The following is a 25025-nucleotide window of genomic DNA, read 5'->3' on the forward strand; positions in this document are numbered from 1 at the left end:
TTTATATAATCAATAAACGAGTATTATTTTCTATAATCGAATTGTAAAGTGCAATTCTTTAGCCCAATTGGTCTCCATCCCGAGTCCAACTGCCCATAGATGTGACTGCTCGTGCGTAAAGACAAACGTGACGGTCTCTGTGTCTACCCAGAAGACACAGTGGTGTCAGTCCTGATGAATTAGTCATTGCAGTCTTCACTGATGCAATGTCGACCCTTTGGTCCTGGCATAGGGGGCACTTTGCACATTGTCACACTTCTAAAGGAGACCATTCATATGTAGCATGGTAACAATCCAACAAGTTTTCCTATATTATCACTGGCTATATATATATATGCATTTTAAATTACATGCCATTATCCAGCCATAACAAAATTTTATCCAATCATAGAATTTTCTCTAGGTAACATTGGATGCTTTTGGCTAGTATACCAATATTTTATGAATTTTACCAATGCTTCTCAAACTAGGAGTGCCATAAAAATTTTTTAAAAAATGTTTCAACAATTTTCAACTTCATTTTTAATGCATTTAATTTAATTAAAAAATAGTATAATAAAATTCTGTTTTTTTATGAATTTCCCTTGTCACTAAAAAATGTAAAAAGCACTAATAAACAGTATTCTTTCATTTGCCATTATGGAGCACATCTATCAATCATCTTAGATGTTAATAGCTACTAAATATGATTAATGTATGTGTTAATAAAATGAGTATGTGAGTATTAACAAACAGATTATAAATAACCTGTTTATTAAAAACTGTAAATATTAAATAATTTATATGAATGTAAGTTTTTATAATAAACTAAGTATAAGAATATATTCTAGGAACTGTGACGTTTCTTTAATTAGATTTTAAAAAGTCTAATTAAAAAATTAAAGAAATTAGATTTTAAAAAATCTAATTAAAGAAATGTCACAGTTCTTAGAAAATATTCTTGCGTTGGCATCAAAAAGTTTGAGAGGAACTAGAGTATACAGATAAAATCATTTATTTTAAATCATTCAATATTTTCATTTAAATTAATATTATCATCAACAATATATAAGATAAATACATTTTCTAAGATTAAAAACATAAAATGAAAAAATTTTAATTACTAATCTAATAATCCGTAACTACACAAGCATCTTGATATATTAAATTATGACATCAACATACTATTTGTGAAAAAACAGTTAATACAAAAAAAAGTTTCTGTATATTTTCATTAGTTATTATTATTTACAAATAATATCAGATTGTGATAAATACTGTATGTTTAGTTAATGTAATAGGTGCTATCTCATTAATTTAAAAAGAAGTGGACATAAAAATTACTTAATTACTTAGGTCAGCAATTACTTAATTAGAATATATATATTTTTTTTTTAAATCATAAAACAGAAAAATTATTTTTAATAATCTAAATTCAGCTATTAAAGTTAAGATTTACAAAATAAAAAAAAACTATACAATTTATAAAACAAAAAGTATAAAATACCTCTTTGTTCATAACTTGCTGTTCTTTCTGAATTGGCTTATGACCTCTGTAAAATAATAATAAATTTGTAAGAAAAAAACTATGATGTAAAAAAGTTATCATCTTTATAAATTTTATTTAAAGCATATTTCATTAAAAAAGTTGTGTTAGATAAACTATTTCTATTCTGATTCACTACATTTTAATTTGATATTGGTGTGATATTTTTGTGTGTCCAAAAATTAATGTTACTACCAGGTGCTTGAACATTATTCATCCCATTACATATGTTCATAAAAATTATGCCAGTAGAAAATTTTATTTTGCCTCAGTAAACACCTCACAACATGTGCACCGTTTGTTTCATAAACAATATCTAATCTGTATTTGAACTTTCTCCAAGTATTCCTGACCTTCCTGTAGACTGATATATACTAGGTCTAAAATCTTGTATATATCAGATCTACAAGAAGATCACTCAAACAACACAAAACAGATATTGAGAAAAAAGAAAAATACTACTGCCTTAGCTATATATGCCAGTGAAAACGGCATTACACCCAAACTACAACAAGTGATAATGATCTTGCAAACTTGTCACACAAACCAATTTAGGAATTTGGAGGCATTAAAGATTTTTAAAGCAGACTGCAAAGGCCTTTCAAACAATTTTAAGGACAAAAAACAACTCTCAAAGGCATGGCAAGCTATGTATGACGCAGTGTTATAACAGCTGACCCAGGCACACATTTTTAAAAATTTGAAGATAGAAGCATTTGAAATTAGAACACATTGAAGGCTAAATTGAACTCTGATCACACCAGAAAAAATTTTTTCTAGAACTCCACCTGAAGGTCATCCTAGGTAGGACTGAAAATGTTTGTGTTACATTCCAAAAATAACTGCAAAGCATTATAAGGTTAGTGTGTTATATTTAGAATTCTAGAGCTGGCTGCCTACTGAACAACTAGCATATATTCTTAATATCTAATCCTGGATAAACTATTCAATAGCCTAATTATATTACAAGTTTTAAATTTATATTACTATTTTATTACAGCTAGAAATTAACTATAATAATCTAAAACTTTAAATTTAATATAATTTGAAGAAAAAAAAAAAAATGTAAAATAAATAGTGAATATGTAATGAAGTTGTTCTTTTTAAAAGCACAAATTTATTGGGTTGTTCGGAAAGTAAATTCGTTTTTTTTTTCCGTGGCAAAAACAATATTTTTATAATAAATAAATATTTTATTAAATTATATACCAACCATTTTGGTCAAATACTTGTCACTGTTTCTAGTAGTAGCATGATTTCATATTCATAAAAGTTTTGATCGTTGCTTACAAAAAACTGATCCAAGTGATTTTTGACATTGTCATTTCAAGTAAATGTCTTACAGTTAAAAAAATTTGTATAGACCGGAACAAGTAATAATCTGAGTGTGCTCGATCTGGTGAATATGGTTGGTGAGACAGCATGTCCCATGTAAGCTGTAACAGTTTCTGATGAGTTACCAAACTTGTGTGAAATTTGGCATTATCGTGGTAAAACACTACACCTGTTTTGTTGATCAATTCTGGCCGCCTTTTCTGTTTGATGATATTACGCAATTTGTTTACTGGATGGCAGTACACTTTCGAATCAATTGTTAAACTGTCTGGTAAAAGCTCCAAAAAAAAATATTTCCTTAAAATCCCGCCAAAGAAAGCATCTCTCTAAGAACATGTGGAACCCATATATCATGCTTTGAAACGAAACCAATTTGTTTCAAGTAATCATAAACAGTTCAAGTTGACAAATTTAATCTTTTAGTGATTTCACGTGTTGTTGTTCAGCAGTTTGCTTCAATCAGTACCTTTATTTTGTTTTCATTGGCTTCAACTGGTGCATCTTCCATATTGAAATTGCCAGAACGAAATTTTGTAAACCAGTTTTGGCACTGTCGTTCTGTAAATACATCTTCCTCATACATGTCATACAATTTTTTTCTCACTTGAACAACATTCTTACCTTTTTGGTAATAAAATTCGGTAAAAAAGGCCGAAAATGCTGCTTTCGATCTTCTGTATTTGATGGGACACAAAAAATAAACAGTTGCACAAAATCAAACAAAATTTTTTACAAATAAGTCTTAAAATATATAATGCTGTCAAAAATATATAATGATAATACGGTTTAGAATGAAAATGGTAGGAAAAATATGACTAATCCGTCTAGTGGTAAAAAAAACTAACTTACTTTCCGAACAACCTAATAGATAATTCAAAAGTAATCTTGGTTACTAAATGCCAGTTTATTTGAAATTTAAGAACACTAATTTCAGGTTAATTCTTCTTCTTTCATCAGTGTAATTTAATATGATAATTTTTCTATTAACATACGACAATTTAACAAATCACTAAATTTAAAATAAAACTAACAATATAATAATTTACAAGACTTAAACATACAATGCAGCATTCATGGCATCATCTTCTGCTTGTCGAATTGCATCACGTTCAGACGATGAAAGTTTACTCTTATGTTTTTTATCTCTATCCTTATTATACCACTGCAAATCTTTTCCTTTCTGCCACCGACCTACAGGGGCTTTCAAGGAATGACCTAAAAGTTTAAATTAATTTTAATTAGTATTAATTTATGATTTAAAGTTATTTTACATTAAAGTATTTATTAAATGAAAAAATTTATTACTTTATAAATGCTAAAAGTAATTCATAACACTTCTTAATTTTTTAACAAGAGATTGAATTATTAAATGTTTTGTTTACCTAAATTAATAATAATTAAAAAGTTATGAATACATTGCAAATTTTTGTTTATTCTATCTCCTTTTTAAATACAGTAATACCCCGACCTTACGCGATAGATGGGACTGAGCGATAACTGTGTAAGTCGGGGTATAATTTCACAATTTGTGTAAAATCTAAGTTGCATGTATGTAAGCTAATAAATGTTCTCATTAATCTTATCTCGTCTTTTGATTCGTTCACAGTTACAAGAAATCACCACATAGAGTCTATTAAGTCTCCATAGATATAACAAACACAGAAATAAATAACACAAAATAAATTGTAGCTATGTGTCGATTCCATATGACATTTCCGAACATGTAAGCTGAACAATAGTGTAGGGGGAGTGAGTAATCAAGAATTGTGTGGCACTCAAACAAAAGACAAATCGATGAGATTTGAAAATCGTGTAACTCCAGATTTCCGTAAGTCAAGGTATTACTGTATAGTTTATATACAGTAATACCTTGACTTACGTTAGTTTGCACTAAAAAAGCTTTGTTGTAAAAAAACAATATATATATTGAGCAAACACTACAGTCAAATATTAAATCAATAAAACACAAGAGAAATTGTATTTATTTTAAGTCAAAAGCTAAGAAAAAATATGTGTATGTACCATACTTTTCTAACAAATAAAAATGTTACTTTTAGTAGTGTTTTTAATTATCTTTAAAATTAGACATATTTACTCCAGTATAATTAAAAGTATAGTAATATATTGATTAATACTACAGAAATGTTCTTACAAAATGGAAAACTAATCATAACAACACTAAATGGAATCATTATATTATATAATTTTATACTATCTAAGTTAAAAAGGCAATTTGAAACAGGTGCAAGTTATGTGACAGCTGAGTTATATGTCAATTTTAAATTGCAATCACAAAAATCAAACAGCTTTTACTTTGTCTAAAATTATTAAGACTTTTTAGAAAATGTGAAAATTCATTGTGCATGACAGACAATCATGTTACATTGCAAATTTTCCCAAAACCAACTAATATGGATATATATAAGTATATATTTTGCCTTTATACTTCTGTTCATTTTCTGTGCATCAATCCATGTTTTAATTATTATTTTTAGACAATTGTTTAAAAATTTTCTTGAAAGTTGATAAATTTCCAATTAATTCCACTTCTTATATAATGTCATCATTTCAGAGAACTATTCAGAAACTGCATGTTTAGTTTATTGACTCCTGGATCATAGTTGCCATCAGACATTTCACTGAACAGATATCTAATCAAATGGACATTTGTCTGAAAAGTAAATAATCGAATAGACAAATAGAACATAAAAATTTTTAATAATTTATTTAATTTACTTATGTAGGGAAACAAAACTACAACTTCAAACACATTTAAAAGAACATATTGCTGATTTAAATACAATAGGCAAAACTCTGTTTTTCATAAACATTAATACAGTAGAGCGTCGTTTATCCGAATCAATTGGGGACTGGGGATGTTTGGTAAATCGATATTTCGGATAACTGATTATGTACGAAAAAATATATTAACCTATCCCATGTTGAAATTTTTCTCTGTTGCGTGTCACTTTGCGTCGAATTTTTGTCAATGTTCCTAACGAAGACTATTGTATCGTTAAAAATTATTTTTTAATTNATCAGACATTTCACTGAACAGATATCTAATCAAATGGACATTTGTCTGAAAAGTAAATAATCGAATAGACAAATAGAACATAAAAATTTTTAATAATTTATTTAATTTACTTATGTAGGGAAACAAAACTACAACTTCAAACACATTTAAAAGAACATATTGCTGATTTAAATACAATAGGCAAAACTCTGTTTTTCATAAACATTAATACAGTAGAGCGTCGTTTATCCGAATCAATTGGGGACTGGGGATGTTTGGTAAATCGATATTTCGGATAACTGATTATGTACGAAAAAATATATTAACCTATCCCATGTTGAAATTTTTCTCTGTTGCGTGTCACTTTGCGTCGAATTTTTGTCAATGTTCCTAACGAAGACTATTGTATCGTTAAAAATTATTTTTTAAAATTTTGTACAAACAAAATAAATACAGTGGTACCTCGGTATACGTCTGCTTTAGAATACATCCAATTTGGAATACGTCCTGTTTGGACGAAACAAATTTTGCTCGGTATACAACTTTTGTTCAGTATACAACTTAATTCAATTATACGCGCCATCTACGAACAAGTAGCACTATCGGTGTACTAGACTAGACGTTAGCGGTGCTACGGTTTATAACTTTGTTAAATTTCTTCTNTTATTGAAAAATATAAAAACAATAAAAATTATACTCCAGAAGTTAATTTAGTATCAAAAACGTAAAATATTTGAGTAGCCCAAGACATAGCGAAAGATTGCAGCGCCACAGCACTGGCAAAAATTTAATTTGCCAGAATTGGAATTGTTTCGGATAATTGATGTTTCGGTTAATTGACTTTCGGATAAACAACGCTCTACTGTATTACAATTATATTATATAATAAATAAATAAAAAATAGTGTTAAGATCTTACAGCATGAATATAACACATAATGAAGGAAACTTAAAGTGTAGAAATATTAAAAACTAAAATTAAAATCAATAAAAACCAGAGTGTAAAAATAAATGATAATTGGCTTAAATTATTATAAATATAATAATAAAAAATATATTTATAACAATACACAGAATACATTTAAATCATTAAATAATGATTGAAATGTAAGTAAACCAGGATGACATGTTATGTAGAATTAATTATAGCAATAAATGTAACAGAAAATAACCAATAAGTAACAAAGTATGCAAAATAAGATTTAAAAAAAAAAAAAAAAATTGTAAATAAGAATGGAATAAGAGTGGTGCTTAAGTTTTAATAATGATTGAAAGTAAATTTTGAAAAGAGCATCTGGAACAGAAAAACTATTTATTAATTATGGTGTTCTCCCTATATTCAGGCATTACATGTTAAGTGTAGTTGCTGTATTTCTGTTTAGAAACATACCAGTATGTTTGATACCTTTCAATTAAATTTGCATTTTTTCAGTCAAGTTCACTCACAGCATCAGAGAATTTATACTTTAAAAATGTGATATTTAAGCACAATATTTTTATTATTTATAGATCATAAAATTCATACCAAATGACAAGAGAAAGAAAGCTTTTGCTTGATGGCCAAATTGATATTGTTGGTAAGAGAAAACACAATATGACATAATGGTGATGTGAATGCAATGGAAGTTGTGGTGGGTGATTAATTTAAAGATAAAAGACATTGTTCAAGGAGAATCAAGTAATCACTCACATCTCTTGATACTGAACCAGGCATGGCTAACATAAGGCCAGTCTAATGAATTTATGCGGCCTACGATTAATCTTTGAATATTAGCCACTTAAGTCTGAATATCTTGACGAAAAATTCTGAAGCCTAAAATAAAAAAAGGTCAACAACTACCTGTGTGTTTTAGAGTTCCATTACAAATGTCTTAAGCACAGCGTAGAATGTTGATAATGCATGTTAATGTGAAAAATGTATCTGTAATCTCTATGTACAATTTAGTCTCTATGGTATCTCATACCACCTCAAAATCTTCCTAGGGCAGCCTCTGAAGGTGTTGTTCCTAAGAAACTATGGCAAGAATGGTGCATAGACAATGCATGGCACCAGAATCAGATATTTTAAATGACCTATGGAAATCAATTAGAGAGGAAGATTCTCATTAAAAAGAGACAGTCTGCTGATTCTATCAATGCTTCAAAACTTATGGCTTTTTGCTTTCAAGACCACTGGCTGTGTAATGGGACTTTTAATTCTGCACCATTAGGCTTTTAGTTATATACAATGCATGTTACGTTGGATGAGAGTCATACAATTCTTTTAATATACTGTATTGCAAGGAACAAAAATCAAGCTACTTATGACTTGATTTTCAGCATTCTCAAGCATGTGAAACAAACCTTAATCCTGTTTCATTCACAAAAGACTATGAAAGTATGGCTCTTAACAGCATCATAGTGTGTTTCTGTTTCCCAAACACAAACATTTATGGATGTTTTTTCATTTTGGGCAGTACTTGTGAAGAGAAATACAGTACTTAGAACTACAGACTTGGTTTAATGATCCAAGAAATGTAATCATCACTGTTATGCCTTTTCAAGCTTTTCATCTGTACTGATCAGTGATGTCACTAAATCCTTCAGTGAATTAGTTTCCTTTAATGATGATGAAACTAATGAATTTCTATCCGAATTTCTTGGTATGGATTGGTGTTATACAGTGTGGAAGATGACAAAGGCCAGTATTTGAACCCAGAACATGGAACAGATTAGAGAAAACCAAATAAGGCCTTCAAATCTTTCAAGGAGGTGGCACAGAGGGTTTCAATAGAAAATAACAATCACCCACTCTTCTGTTTGCCATCTAGTTTTAAAAGCTAAAAAATTGAGCAGTTAGACCAGGAGTTGACAATTGAGATCAGGATTGGCATTGAGAAAATCCGAAGAATTACCAAACAAAGATCGATGTCTATCATTGAAAAATATTAGTTCAAGGGACGAAATAATTGTAACTTTGAATTATCAGTGATTTACATATATCTTTACAATATGCCAAATGCCATGTAACTGATGTAATTTATTAAGCAAACAGCATGTCTGACAAGAACCTCATAGGTTGCCAGATAGATTTTATAAAAAAATAAAGAAGAATTTCCCAAAATTTAGCTCATATAGTATTAAGATATCCAAATGTAGTAGCTTACAGCTCTACAAATATCTCAACCTGCTATTTGTAGCCCAATCTTGCAATCCTGAAAACCAGCTGTATTTTATGAGAGGAAAAAAAAAAAAATAGTCCATGGGTAATGTGACACCCAAAAAAGTGTTACTGTAAAAGAAAAGCCATATTGACCAGATTAGAGTTGTTCTTGGTCTATTGTTCTCTCATAGCATGGAGGCACAAAAAGAATAAGTTAACATTTGCATATCACAGTTTGACAGAATTTTCACTTTGAATTTCGAAGTAACCAAATTCCTTAATATGTAAAATCTCTATATTCCTGTATACTTATATCATTTTTTTAATTTGTTTTATAAATCAGTTACAAATAAAAAAAAAATACAAATAACAAACAAAATGTCAATTCACTCAGATATCCATTTGGTGAAATGTCTGTCACTGAAATGATCAACCATGAGTTTATTATGCTAACTCATTGTTTTTTTTTTAATTGCTATGAAGTGAAATTTGATACTTAAAATAATTATATACATTTAAAATGATAGCACTAGATTGACTATGCAATGTTTCTTCTTGTTTACTTAGAATAGAATAACTTTCTGCCAAAATTCTAACTAGTTCAGTTAGCTTGTTTTGTCTATAACTTCTGCTAGTGACATCATTGTTTTTGTATCATCATATGATACAGAAGATGGATACTCATGCTACACTAAATGTTTTTTTTTTTATAATGGTAATAAAATTATTATGATTATGTCATTCACCATTTTTATATACATGATCAGTCTAACTTGCTAACTCAGCACACTGTTCAAGGACACTCAAAACTTCTCTTAGCTCTACCCTCCTAGTCAATTTAATATCTTACTTAGCAATCTGCATTATTAAACACAGTCCTGCATTGTTAATTCTTCTAATTTACATTATTTTCTGAAATTTAGTTCTATTTGTCCAAATTCAATTAAGCTGAGATTCCAGCATCATTCAGCTTGCAAATATTTTAAATTATAAAACAGTATATTTGAGTAGTTCATTTGTTTCTTCTCTTGAAAGTATATTTGCTTGAATCAATCTGTTTAAATTTGAATTGATAATATTTGTGTATCAACAGATCATTTTCCTGTAGAATTTTCAAAATGAAAATTTCAGAAATTTTCCTAAACTATCATTTTATTAAATTCATCACTTGTAAATCACAGTCCTGACGCAGCAATTTTTGCATAAACCAATTGAAAAAAATTAAAGTATTTATTATTTGTGTTACTTTTTCTTTAGAATGTAAATTTGGCAGCACAGTAATGCAGTCACATTTTGCACATGGCCCTCAACTCTGCATCACCATTCCAAAATTTACTTCATTGAAAGTGGTTCTGTGCTTTCAAACATTTAAGGACTGGATAGTTATGTAATTATTAATATGTTTTTTCCTCGCCATATATCCAATCTAAGAGTTGGATATCTGTAGCACATAGCAATCTCTCAGAAAATAAGGTTTTCACTTTACATGTGTTCTTCATATTTAGACACTTGGCACATATTTTACGTGTTTTGTACTTTTTTCCTTTCTAAATTTTTGGGACTCAACATTTCTTGCTTCCACAGATGCTGTTTGACTTTTGAATTAATAAAATTTATGAAGTTAATTAATTTAATAGCCCAATGCTAATGAACGTTTAAATTTAAAATTTATATTTCACATGAAATTCATTAAGTTTCATTCCAGTATTGACAGTTAAATGACTTCTAATCAATTTTCTAGTGCCAAGTTTTGCCAAGACTTACAAAGCTTTACAAAAAGTTAAAGCATTTTTCCATACGTATAGTGAAAGGAAACTATGAAAACATTTTAAGTCTTAAAAAGTTGTATTTTCAATTCAGGCAAAATTACACCAAGAAGCAAAGGATAATGTACAACTTTTTGTTAAAATAGTTTTTTTAATGTAGTGTATTCACATTAAAAGTAATAAATGTTATTTATTTATGAAGAGTTATTTATTTACAATGCTTAATAGTTGCCTGCATTCATTACTTTTTCTCCATCTCCTTGAAAAACAACAAATTGAGGTTGCACACTATGTATTCAAAATCAGAGAAATAAAATTGATATTAATATAATTTTCAAATATAAAATAAATAATGTAAGCATAACTAAAAGTAAATTTTGAAATTAAAACTAAAAATACACATCATATAATAACTTTTTACTAATTTTTTTATTTTAATTTTAAAATCATCTTCAAATATAACAGAAATTTTTACAATAAAAAAATATGCACAATACAAAACAAAACTAAAATTGGAATGCATTTACTACATAACATTTTATTTAAATAGCAGATATTTTAAATTTGTTTAAATAATTTTAAGACTGAAAAACTTTTAAAAAATAATCACAAACTCACATTAAGTAATGATAAAAGTTAAATAATATTTAATGAATTGATTATATTTAGAAATATCAACTCTTCATTGAAAAAAATCCAGCTTGTATATTAAACTTTACAATTATGAAATATTTAGATAAAAAAAATCAACACACAAAATTACATATTTCAGAATAGTCTATAGCACAAACAAGCTTTTTTGGATTTTTATGACTTACCCAAATAATTCTCTCTGTATTTATCAGTCTTCACAGAATCCCAACTAAACTGATCTGCTCCTCCTCGTACACCCCCTCTTGATGGATGATGCATTCTTCTAAATTAATTAAAATTTAAATCCAACTTAGACCACTAGATGCAATAAATGAATGAATGAAATCAAACATATTCATGTGCAATTGTGTTAAATACCATATATACAATTTTGATGTAGAATATATATAAAATTAGATAAATTATTATTTATCTTACTTTTTAATTTTTTTTCAAATATCTTCAATAAAAATATTCATTTTATTGCCATTATTATTAATTCAGGATCACTTCCATTTTATATATTTCTGATCAATCATATTTAGTTGCATATTTAACAAACAACAAATGATAAATTAATATCAATCATTATGTAAATCCAGAAAACATTTTTATTTTTCTCAGTTATAGAAATGACATTTTTAGATAAGTTATAATTCTTGGTAATAATTTTGACTTCTCATATTAATTAAATCATCAAATAAGATAATTGTAAGTTATTTGTTCACTGTAATATTATATAGTGTTATAAATTTAAAAACATAATAGTAAGCAATGAAACAGGATCTTCAACTAGATTCATTTCAATTCCATTTCTAAAAACATTCCTTCCATTTTTATCTTCAGAATATATCTAATTTTTAAATCTTCATTATTCTGAAGATAAAAAAAAATAATCAAAGCAAGATTTCTAAAAACAAAAAGACTGTTTTTTTAATTATTAGATTTAAAAATTTCAAACATACATTTCCAACAAAATATACATAAAGCTTCATTCAGTGATAATTTCTGCATTTTTGTACAATATCACTTTGTATATTGTGTAGCTTAATAATTTAAAATTTAACTTGCAGCTCATTCACATTCAATGCAGTGAAACTGATAGTTTAATAATTTGAAAATGCAACTTGAATACATTTCATAAAGAAATGATCATTATTGCTTAAAATGATGTTTCATCCATTTTTAATGTAACATACTAAACTAACTGTGCACAAAACTCATTGAAAAAGTGAAAAACTGCATTAAGGCAATAAAATTTCTATATCATACCATAAAAGGATCTACACTAGGAGCCAAAGGATTTCAATGTGCATCAATTGCTATATCAGCAGTTTCCAGGTAAATGAATTGCCACTACAGGTCATAGAATGCCTCCTAGATCATCAGTCTTCACTCTCTTGACTTTTTTATGGAGATATGTAAAAATTTAGTATACCATAAGAAACAATGAATCAACTTGAAGGGATGCATTTCTGATGCAAACGTGAACATAATAACTAAGTGTATTAATACCTATTCATTGTGAATGAGAGGAATTCATCTATACTTGCACCCAAAAACATATTTTAATGACCAAAAAAAGTAATCATTTGTCTCTGTATATAGACTTTTGAAACCTTACATATCTGTAGAGTATAATGCAGGACTGAACAGATGATAATTACATTATGATATGAAAATCATCTTAAGACTGTTCTTTGTTTATTTTGCAGGTCAAGAGATATTACAGTACATTCCCCTACTATCTGTGTGTCCAAAACATGCTAAAAGAAGAATTTTGAAGATTTGTCTGTCATTACATGCAGACCTGAATTTCTGAACATTAATCTTTAAGATAAAATGGCTGACTAGAGCAATCAGGTATTTCAATTTCTCATTCCATGAGAGCAAAACTTTGTGATGTTCTCCAAATCTGTGTGGATAAACATCTTATTAACTCATTTCCATTATGAATTATGAATTTCTGAAGTTTGATATCCCAAAACTGACCAATTTATTACTAAAAAAGGGTGCCACAATTCTGTTAAATGAGTTATTTATGGAGTAATACTATTAAAATAATCAGATATTTAACTATATAAAATTCTTAATAATACATCTGACTTGATAAAATAAATCCAATAAACTTATACAAAACACTGACAAATTTTTATAGTCATGTGATATATATATGCAATAATAAAATAAAAACAAAAAATGATTTATTGACTTTTACATATTACTGTCTCATAAATCTAACATATGATTTTCTCACATATTATAAAAATAGTGGGTGTCCAGAAAAAATTTGCACAAGTTTGTGTAACATAGCTTTTACCTTTGAACAAAAAAAACTTTGAACTAAATAGTCATTTGAAAAGTGATGAAAAGCTGTATGTTATCTTTTATTTTTGTAATTTTACAAGTTCCCATCATCAAATACAGTGGATTTAACTTTGGATGTGCAATTCTTACAAATTAATCAACTAATCTGAGTTATTTGTCTTTCAACCATTTTTGTAAACAGCTGCATTGAAAATTGTCCAAAAAGTCTTGTTTGGCCTAATTTCTGACAGATCTGCAGGGCTGGCCTCCTTTTCAACAAAGTTGGTGATTTATTGTCACAGGTAATCCAGCACAGTTTTGGCACAGTGGCAAATTTCTTGGCTAGAAGACATTCTGCTTGAGAATAATTCTTTCAAATGTAAAGATCAAGTGACATCTTATACATTCATTTAAATATCACTGGGCATTGATAATAAAACACGACTTTCTGATTACGGATTAACTCAATCCTTTTGGTCCATTGCAATCCAAACCAAAACTTTGTCCTCAATTTTTTTTTTCTTGGAAAACTTTACTTTGGCAGCCATAGAGGAGATATCATTGGTATAAAATCCAGTGTTACCATTGATTGTCAGTGTGAAAGGGTGAAGTAAAATTCATCAAAAATGAGGACATTTTCAGAGAACTTTTGCAATAATCTTCCGCACTTCATCTTTGCACGTCTATTCTGTCTAGCATTACCTGCTTGTTTCAATATTTAAAATGTATTTTTGTCTTCAAAGCCTCATGGAGTCAACTATGAAATTTTCAGTTTCAAGACTAGATTCAATTGAAACCTTGTCAGTGTCTTTTATCTTCAATCCTTCCAATTTGACTTTCATTAGAATTTTTGCTTTTCTACAAGAACTCTTTCTCTGTGGTGGTAATCCACTCTCAAAATGTTAGAGAATGTAATATTTTGAAATTCCTTCATTTGCAAAATGATATTAGGAGAAAAGTTTATCATAAATTTATTTAATGTGTAGAAGTTCTGCAATCTTAAATGTAAAGCATCTTTTTTCACTGCCCTTTTAAAAGAAGCGAATTGAATGCAGAAAAGATTCTAGAATGATCTATAACATTACACACACACACTTAAATTACAGTATGTGCAGCGTAAATTAAAAATTATTGGCTGTTAGAGCCTGATATATTTTGTAAACCCATTATTAAGCACTATCACTCTTATGCTGAAATAAAGTGTGAGTGTTTATTATTGTTCAAATTATAAAGTGAGGAAAATGAAGAAATTTCATTTTCACATTAATTTCTATCAAATGAGAGATTAATGTGGAAGTAAATCCTTAATTTAATTGTTATGTTTATAAAGAAATGTAGAAAAATGATAATGTTTAATAATAATTATTATTATAGTTTAAATCACCTAAAATAAAGTGTTTATTATACACACATGTATATTTGTGGTCAACCATTATGAACTATCTTTAATTCTTTTCACATTAATCCATTTAACTTGCCTTTCTTCACTACTAAAAACAAATATGAAAACTCACTTTATTTGTATTCATGAATTAACTTTGTTTTCACCCTTACATCTGGGTATCTTAAGCCTTGACATCATTAACCTAGCCACACAGCTATATGAGGTAATTTAAATCCTTGTCACCTATAGAATGTGATGCTACATTAATTTAAATTCCATCTGCCTATTTCTAAAGATATTTATTAATTTGCTCTGAATTCTTTTAAATTGTATGATTTTTTTTGTCTTATCATTGATTGTTCATTGAGTTAATTAGGCCTGCTATTACTTAGTTATTTAATATAAAGGATCATTATAAATTGCAACATGTGGTGAGTGTTACGAAGTGACACAAAATGCTAGGGTCATGCCACTGAAAGTGGTCAAGGACGAAGTTTATTATCTTGATACAACAACAACAAGTGGTATAAAAAAGATTTAAAACAAAGCTTCAGAGAATGTACCTTTGTTTATGATAAAACCACATTTATAAATTTACTAACACTATTTTTTCCCAACAGTACAAATCTATCATTTCAAATTAAATTACACTGTTAAAATTAAGCTTAAATTTTCTGTTGTTTAGGAAAGTATGTGTAGGAAACATAAAATATAAAGAAAAAATTATGCACAACTATATTTAAAAAATAACACTCACAGACATCGACGAATCCATCTGTATAATTAATTACTTCATTAGTTAAAATTATAAAATTCAAAATAGTTATATCAAAAAACCGAATGTGAATACTAACATTAACTTTGAACCTCCAGAAATCCAGTAAAATGGCAAAATTTATTAGCAAAACAAATGTTTCTGATCATATTTACTCCATTTCTAGTGGTCTGTAGTTAATGTTAAAATTCAAAATTTTAATGTTAGTTATTATTTAACTAATGTTACAACACCAAGATTGTAAAACTTTATAAGCTCACATATGACACCAAAGATAGTACAGTACAAGGAAGAAATCGTATCGTCTTTCGATATTAGATTTTTTACTTGACGAATTAAATACACACGAGTATTTTTGACATTTCAAAACCTCTTCCGCAAGTAAAGAAAGAATATATAGAGAATAAATATTCTTGCATTTGTCTAACGTAAAGAGATTTTAAAACTATTATTCAAATTTTACCCATTTTTGTTCACTCAAGGAAGACAGCTCAAAATGTTGAAGATATTTGTATTTAATTCATAAAATAAATAAATAAAGGTTAATGTTACCTAAGGTGCCAAAATGGCGGCACTTTGGTTAGGTTCATTTCTTTTCCATTAGATTAACTACATTTTAGTAGATGTTTCTTTTTTTTTTTTTTTTCTTTGTTCAAGAACTATCGTGCATCAATAACTAGTGACGTTAAACACACAGCAGCTCCCCTCTGGAAGGTCAGTCAGGAGCACAAATAGTTGGAAGTGCGGCCATTTTAGTCACCATAGGTAACATTAACCTAAATAAATCTAACATCGAAAGATTACCATTTCAGTAAGATGTAAACTCTAAATGAGGGGTTTCCCCATCCCAGAATTGTAAATCCCCCTGTAGGAGAAACCATACTTGTGTATGCAACACTGCAATATATTTACCTCAAAAATATTCAGACCGTATTGGCTGTTAGCAGTGATGAACTAGACAAGCTAGCCATCCTTGCTGACAAGGTTCTTGGGCATCTTGAACTTCTATCGTAGGTTCCTACCCAATGCGGCCCATCACCAAGCTCCTTTGCACGACCTACTTAAAGGAGCAAAGAAAAACGACCAACATGAGATTAAATGGACTGACAATTCTATTCAGGCATTTGAGTCATGTAAATCACAATTAGCAGAAGCCACCTTACTACACCATCCCTCACCAAGTGCTACCCTTGCACTTCACGTCGATGCATCTGATTCTGCTGTGGGCGCTGCCCTTCATCAAGTTACAGCACAAGGTCTCCAGCCACTGGCGTTCTTTTCCCGCAAGCTGAGTAACTCTCAGCGTCAGTATTCTGCATACGACCGAGAACTTCTGGCTGTGTATTTGGCTGTGAAACATTTCCGATTTATGCTGGAAGCACGACAGTTCACAATTTACACAGACCATAAACCATTGACGTTTGCTTTCCAGCAACGACACGACAAATGTACACCCCGTCAGTTGAGACATCTCGACTTTATAGGACAATTCTCGACAGACATCAGACACATAAAGGGAATCGATAATGTTCCAGCTGATGCTCTCTCCCGTATTGAATCAATTAGTAGCCCATCTATAGATTATAGCAAAATTGCAAAAGACCAACAGCAAGATCCTGAGCTCCAGTCTTTCCTGACTTCAAGTGACTCATCACTTGTACTTAAGAAGTTTAAACTTCCTGATAGTGATGTCGAAATTTACTGTGATGTATCGACAGGTCGCATTCGTCCATACATTCCACCTAATTATCGTCGCACTGCTTTCAACACTGTCCATAACCTGTCCCATCCAGGTGTAAGGGGCTCAACCAGATTGGTAAAAGCAAAATTTGTTTGGCCGTCCATCAGTAAAGACTGCCAGACATGGTCTCGCACCTGCATTTCTTGTCAGCGGTCGAAAATCCAGAGACATGTCGCTAGCCCTTTGGGAACCTTTCCTATTCCAGACGCTAGATTTTTAAACATTCATATTGATATTGTTGGTCCATTGCCACCTTCCAACGGCTCAACATACTGCCTCACAATCATCGATAGATTTTCTCGTTGGCCTGAGGCAATCCCGTTGCCAGATATAGCGGCTGAAACAGTAGCTTCAGCCTTATATTCAGGTTGGATATCTCGCTTTGGAGTGCCTGCCCAAATAACATCTGACCAAGGACGTCAATTCGAGTCTAGCCTATTCAAATCCCTCACTCAACTTCTTGGTGCCAAAAGAGTTAGGACAACAGCATACCACCCAATTGCGAATGGCATTGTTGAACGCTTTCATCGTTCACTTAAAACTGCCATCAAATGCCACTCTACTGACAGGTGGACGGAAGTACTACCTACAGTCTTGTTAGGATTGCGAACTGCGCTTCGTGAAGACACCAATATTACTGCAGCTGAAATGATCTATGGCACCAGCCTCCGATTGCCTGGAGAATTTTTCGTCCCAGGTTCTCAGGACATCAATCCATGTTCTTTCGTCGAAAAACTCAGAACGATGATGGCGAACTTAAAACCAGTGCCTGTTGTGCACCACTCCTATCGCAACCCATTTATCCACAAAGAACTGCACTCATGTTCCCACGTATTTCTCCGCAATGATGCTGTACGGAAGCCCTTGCAGCCTCCATACGATGGACCCTACGAAGTCGTGTCACGCGGTAGCAAGACATTCACTCTATGCATAAAGGGAAAAGAAACTGTAGTTTCTATTGATCGCCTGAAACCGGCTTTTATTCTCGCAGCGAGCGAGTCGGACCAGTTACCCCCAACGTCTCCAATGCCAAGACCAGCGACGACTAAACATACGACAGAAGATCGAGCCCCAACGCGACAAACTACCACGCGCTCTGGCCGACATGTATCGTTTCCCGTTCGTTTCGTGTCTCAGACACTGGTGGGGGAGTAGCTGTGGCCGCCAGCGCCAGAGATCCTGAACACTGTCTGGCAACACTTGCCAAGATCACGAACTCTGTCTGGCAACACTTGCCAACAAGAGTGGCTGGCAACGTCAAAAAAGAAAAGGCGCGAAAGTTCGTTGGATTTTGTCCGGGTGTTGCCCGAGGATGTCTGTGACAAGTTCTTTTTTGTTACTGTTCGTGTTTGCCTGCTTAATGTTAGATCTAAACATCAGTAGGATTGAATGACAAACCTCTAAAAGTCAATTTTTACCATGTATCAGTATACAGCTTATTATCCACCATCTCTGTCAGTCAAGGTGAGCGATAGCGAGCCAACCAACAGTCTATATGTAGTCATGCGCTTCAGTGCTAACTATCGCTCACACCCCGCACCCATTTGGAGATGAGTAAAAACTGAACTATCATGTATTTCTCTTTAACAGTAAAATGGGCTATTCAAAATAGTTAAATGCAATAGTCTTGACAGAGTGACGCAACTGGAAATTGTGCATAACCCGATTTTGGGGATATCTCGCAAAGGGTTACATATAGAGGTACGGTTCCTTTCACTTTTTTGCCAGTCTACTGTTTGGATAAGATCCCAACCGTCTCATTTGGAGGCGTAATTGTACCGCACAATTTCTTCCTTATACAACTCCAAGTTTACACACATACTGAAACAACATATTGAAAGTTAAATATGAATCAGTAATTGTACTTTTAATTCATATTAATGATACATCAATCATAATAAAAGTAATTTGTCTTTCAATAAATTCGATCATAATCGTGTAATTACTTAACAAATTAGAAATTTATAAGTATTAAATCCTTAAACACTTGTAAGTTTATATAACAAACGATTGGAGTGTAGATAACAAAATGAATTTTATTGTGTCTTCAGCTGATATAAACAATAAATGTACATTTTACTTCGTGTTTCTATCGATCTTTTCGAAAATAAGCATTTATGTATAAATTACTGTTCGAATATAAAAGACTAATGAGTTGCTATGGCAACGCTTTGTTTCATAGAAAGTAATGTTAACCCTAACATTAGGCTTAAAAAATCTGATACGAAATATCCACTAACCTGAAAAATAAAGTCGTAAAACGTACGGATATCTAAACTCGATGTATCAGACGAACGTTAAAACATATATTTCAACATTCTTGTAAAGAATTGCGTTCGTTAAAAAAGGAAACGAATATTCACAATAAAGATTAAACAGACGATATTAATCCAAAATGGCTTCTGGGCGGATGACGTCAACAGAATATGCGCGAACGTCCCTCCGCTTGCAACCTGGTGATTTAAATTTGTTTTTATTTTAATTTAAACAAAGATTTTTTTAAGGAAAATTATTATTATTAAACTACGTAAAAATATTTGTTTAAATATAAGTGTGTAATATTTTATAAAAATCATTTTATCCGAAAGGCGCTATTTTAATAACCCGCTCTAACTCTCGTGAAAATATTAAACGCTTATATATTTGAAAAAATCTTACTTCTTTTTAAAATTAAAAATAAACACTATAAATTAATATAGGTGCATTAATAGTGTATGAAATATAATAACGAACTGTTTATTTTATAGATCGCGAAATGTTTTCCCGTCGAGAAAAGTTAAAATCGGTTTTTTCCCCTACTCTTTCCGCCCAATGGGCACTAAGAGGGCCTCCTATAGCAGACCCATTATGGGTTTGGCCAGGTCCACAATAGGGCGACCGGGTGGTGAGAGACAGGACTACTCGACATATCCGAACGGACCACTCCCGAAAAATTCCTAACTCGTCCGGATTCGATCCCGGACTGGAGAGCGGTAAGCTGTCACCTTAACCATTCGGCTATCCCGCCGTCGATGTTAAAATCGGTTAATAAAACAAACATCATACAAAAAGTTTAAAGTAGTATAGTTAAACAATAACATGTTTCTTGTTCTGTTTATTTTTGGATTCATTAATTATCTAATATCTTTGGACACAAAAAAGCCTTTTAACTGGTTCAGTCTAATCGGCAATAGACCAACTTACAGAAGACAGATAAAGTCCAAATTCCCGTGGAAAATCGTAGAAATCTGTTTCGAACTCGAACTCGGACTCCTCGCTTATTAAAATGGCAAAAGCGCGTCGTTTTTCCTTCTTATTAGCACCCATTCCTACTCTCAAAATTAAGCTTTTTGCCATTTTATATTTTTACGTTTAAATGGACCCACATTACATTTCTGGATTCCTCGTCTCGATTAATGGAAAATGGCAAAATTTTATGAAAATCGATCCATTAAATTTTGAGAACAAAGTCGATTCTATAACCCCAAACAAGACGTGCTAGAGATCGTGAAACATCTCTAGTACGTCTTGTTTGTAGTCGCGCGATTCGTGCGATATCGCTTTGTCGCGAAACGACCTTATATCTCGAAAACGAAGTCATGAACTCTTATTTTTTTATTGCATATTTGTATTCCGCATCGCAACTAATAAAAAATAGCAGAGTTTAATCAAAATCTATCGAACGAATTTTGAGAACGAACACATTTTTCATTCTCACAGAAGAAGCTTCACTAACGCTCTTCTTCAAATATAAACACAGCAAAAAATATACAGATATAAAAGTGTTTAATACTTCGTAAATGTAATAGCTTTAAATTGAATGAAAAAACAAATTTATGAAAAATATTTAGCTTCTGGTTTTTTTTAAAGAATTCATACTAGACACTTATGTTTTATACACCTATAACACTGTAGATAATTCCGTTTTATATGAATTCCATATTGTACGAGTCATTTAGATTTTACAAATACGTGTGCCGGGCTGTGAACGATTCACGTATTTGTAAAATCTAAGTGACTCGTACAACATGGAATTCATATAAAACGAAATTATCAACAGTGTTATAGGGGGGGGTCGACTGTATTTGGTACCAAATAATTTTTATAGGAAAAAATATATAAGCATTTTTGATCTTGTCTCTTATAAAGCATTTAAACGTAAAGCAGGACAATGCTGCAGAACAATCCGCCATATTGGAGACGGAGAGTACTCTGCTACGCGACACTCTGACAACGAATTTCTTTTGTGTGAGAGTCGTTAAACTTTTAGACCCTAACGCGCAATCTGACTGTTTAAGTTTTATTATTTTGATATTATTATTGACTTTGAATTATTAAACAATGAAGAATTGATCTGTCATTCGCCGTCTCAAATGAACTTTGTTGCGTCTATTCAAAAATTAAACAAATTCCTAAAAATAAAACTGAATGCTTATTTACTAATTTGATATTTTCATTTTCATTTTACATCGATTAATGTAAAATAGATTGCATACAGATTGCCCTGATTTAACACAGTTTGTAAAATAGATTGCCCTGATTTAACACAGTTTGGAATACATACCGGTAGTTGGTTCCACTTGTATCTACTACAATTTTGTATCCATCTTGTCTTTCCTTCTTTAACAGCTGAAAAACGAGTCATATTACGATGTTACAGTTTTCTGTAGCACAATATTCCATTAATAATTAAAAACAAAATTCGTAATATATTTTTCAAAAACAGTGTTTTATTCCCCCAAGTCTCTTGTTAAGATCGACCAGTTAAGATCCAGGATACTAAACACAGCACTTCATCAGGGAACGTGACGTGGCCTTATGTTTATAGACCTTGTAATAAGGAAAAATATCGATTTATATTTCTATTATTTAGACAACCGGATAACCGAGACGATAAAGGCACTCTGAAGAACCCAGATTTAAATTTTGGCGGGATAATCAGAAACTTTCAAGAAAATTTGATCAGGATGCGTCAGGCCTATTCTCTCGTCATCTAGTCTTTCCATTGTAATTTCATCATGAACGTAAACAATCTTACTACCCGCAAAACAGAAATAATTTTTTAAAAATTATATAAATTAGTTTATTTGTTTTCAATAGAGGTATTTTTTAAATTTAAAGAAAGTGACTTGACAAAGTATATTTTCTGAGGAAAGGACATTTTGCTATTTCATCAGTGAAAGCTGCCACTTCATCCAAAGTTTGCGAAGTGAGTCTTTTACGAAATAAAAATATTTAATTCTGTATTAAATTTGAAATCATTTGCTAACGTACTGTTTCTTTTATTTTTTCAAAAATTCCCAACTTACATTATGATAGGTATAGGGAGAAGGAGGTATTATGGAACCCAGCAGGTATTATGAAACCCTGCACATATTATGAAACCAGTAGCGTAGCGTAGTGGGGGCGGCAGGGGCGGCCCGCCCTGGGCGGCACTTTTAGGGGGCGGCAAATTTCACAATAAATAATAATAATATCTTGTAAAAATTTGAACCATTTCATTTCATATTTTTGTCCCATCTACGATTAGGACCGATTGAAATGAGCACGGAATTTTTCATTACTTATTCTGTGACAAAACTGAATTTTAGTCTTTTAAATTCAGATACCTAAATAAGGGGGAGAAGGAAAATTTCGCCGCCCCGGGCGGCTGACACCCACGCTACTCCACTGTATGGAACACCCATTTCAAACTGATAATAAAGACGAACTGTAGCGGATTGTGGCTGAACTGCAATAGGCATAGCAAGGGGAAAACCCGTTTCACTTCAGTTAAATGGTTGTCCGTAGTGAATCAGCGTATTTGTGTTTTTCGAAATTCGAAAGTTTTGAATGCTATGTGAATTTAATTATTTCTAAAATATAAATCGTGTAGTTGTAGGTTCACTGGTGCATGTATTCCGTTCCAGAGACTTAGGGGTACATATTGTTCTGTGTGATGTTCACGTTTTTTAAAATTTGGTCTTGACGGACATAAGCTAATTCGAGATGGCGATGCGTGAAATACGTATCCCATTGGTACTTTTAATATGGAACCCGTCTAACTTTTGTAAAAGTATGTAGTAGATGAATGAAAAAATAGAAGGAAAATGAAAAAAAGTAAAAATAGATACCTAACACTATTAAAGCATTATATTTGTGATTTTTGTAAATGATTAGCTTCTTCTTTGTGCATTTCTTTATTATTATTATTATTATTAAATCATTTTTGCGATAAAATACACTGGAGTAAATAATTTTGTAATTATCTAACTTGCTTTGTACTTTCCTATTTGATTTTGGATACATTAAGGCATTTTTTGAAAACATACAAGCAAGGTTCCATATTACCACCCGGTTTCCCCTAAGCCTACTTTCTGACTTTTTGTACAGAAGCCTTCAAAAATCATACTTATAGTTACACTAGCGAAAAATCCAATTAGGAACATTTAATTTAATAGTTACCAATACTTTTCGCACAAAAAATGTGGGTGTAGTTATGACACCTTGTTTACAATTCACTATAATGAAAATGGGGTTCCATAATAGCACCTTCTCCTCTATAATTTCATGTTTGTTTAGTACAAACGTTGAGATTCCGATTTTGATCTGCGTTGATAGTTTCCGTGAGGACTTTTGCTCTCTTTTGTGTAAGTTACTTCTGTAATTTTACATTTTTATATAGTAATATATAAAAATATTCCAGATTAATGTATTTTTACAAAAATAGATATATTTATATTTCCGGACTTCACGAATGTTTACCACAGTACCACAGTATAATGAGTCATAACGCTATGTTTTATTGAAATAGACTTTAATTCAACGCGAATCTACATCTTATATCAATAAAGATAATCTTTAAAGGAATCTACCGTCTCGATTTAGTTATAGTAGTAGTTTCAAAGTTAAAATTAGTGTCTCGAGAAGGTGTCAAGCCGTGACGAAATCTAGAACATCTAGAAAGGACGGGCTCGTTCAGCAACAAAAGAAAAAAGAAAATTGAACGACATTCGCAGACAGACCATTGCTCTGACAGCCATTGCAAGATATTCATACTATCCACGCCAGAGCCAAGTAGATGTTTGTTCTGTTAAGTTATGGCAACGCAACACTTGGGCGATCTGCGTAGGGGAATGACTTCCCGGAGGTCTTTTTAAAGATAACTGGCCCCTATTCAGACGTTACAGAAATGGAGAAAACCCGGGAAACTCCACGTCGTCAACCCGTCCGGACGAGGTGCGAACCCACTTATTTATTTACCCCTTCCATGCTAGAATTCTAACCAGTTCATCCATCCTATTTTTAAATAATTCTTTCCGCATTATGGGCCCTAAGAGAGCACTTTTTAAGCAAGCCTACTATGGGTTAGGCCAGACTCACAATGGATCGGCCAGCTGGTGAGAAACGGACCCGATGTATCGGGACGAAGTACCCCCGAAAA

General features: G+C 31.2%; 1 protein-coding gene across 1 annotated transcript; it reads right to left on the bottom strand.

Annotated features, from left to right (window-relative positions):
- Positions 1-850: 850 nt before the first annotated feature.
- Positions 851-20058, bottom strand: LOC111621788 (multiple myeloma tumor-associated protein 2 homolog). Its single transcript, XM_023364037.1, has 6 exons — positions 19864-20058; positions 15865-15882; positions 11602-11699; positions 3922-4075; positions 1422-1532; positions 851-866 (listed from the first exon to the last, which is right to left on the bottom strand). Exons 3-6 carry the CDS (start codon positions 11693-11695, stop codon positions 851-853), a joined length of 375 nt encoding a protein of 124 aa, XP_023219805.1. The 5' UTR covers positions 11696-11699; positions 15865-15882; positions 19864-20058.
- Between the last annotated feature and the right edge of the window lie 4967 nt (positions 20059-25025).

The sequence above is a fragment of the Centruroides sculpturatus genome, unplaced genomic scaffold (genome assembly GCF_000671375.1).
Source record: "Centruroides sculpturatus isolate CEXI.00-Female unplaced genomic scaffold, Cexi_2.0 scaffold153, whole genome shotgun sequence".
NCBI classification, from domain to species: domain Eukaryota; kingdom Metazoa; phylum Arthropoda; class Arachnida; order Scorpiones; family Buthidae; genus Centruroides; species Centruroides sculpturatus.

Bases quoted from the DNA above. Each gene is read 5' to 3' on its own strand.
- LOC111621788 (XM_023364037.1), bottom strand. From the start codon at position 11,695: ATGCATCATCCATCAAGAGGGGGTGTACGAGGAGGAGCAGATCAGTTT. The intron at 4,076-11,601 runs GTAAGTCATAAA...TTAAACTTTTAG, and splicing joins ATACAGAGAGAATTATTTGG to GTCATTCCTTGAAAGCCCCT. The intron at 1,533-3,921 runs GTATGTTTAAGT...ATTATTTTACAG, and splicing joins GATGCCATGAATGCTGCATT to AGGTCATAAGCCAATTCAGA.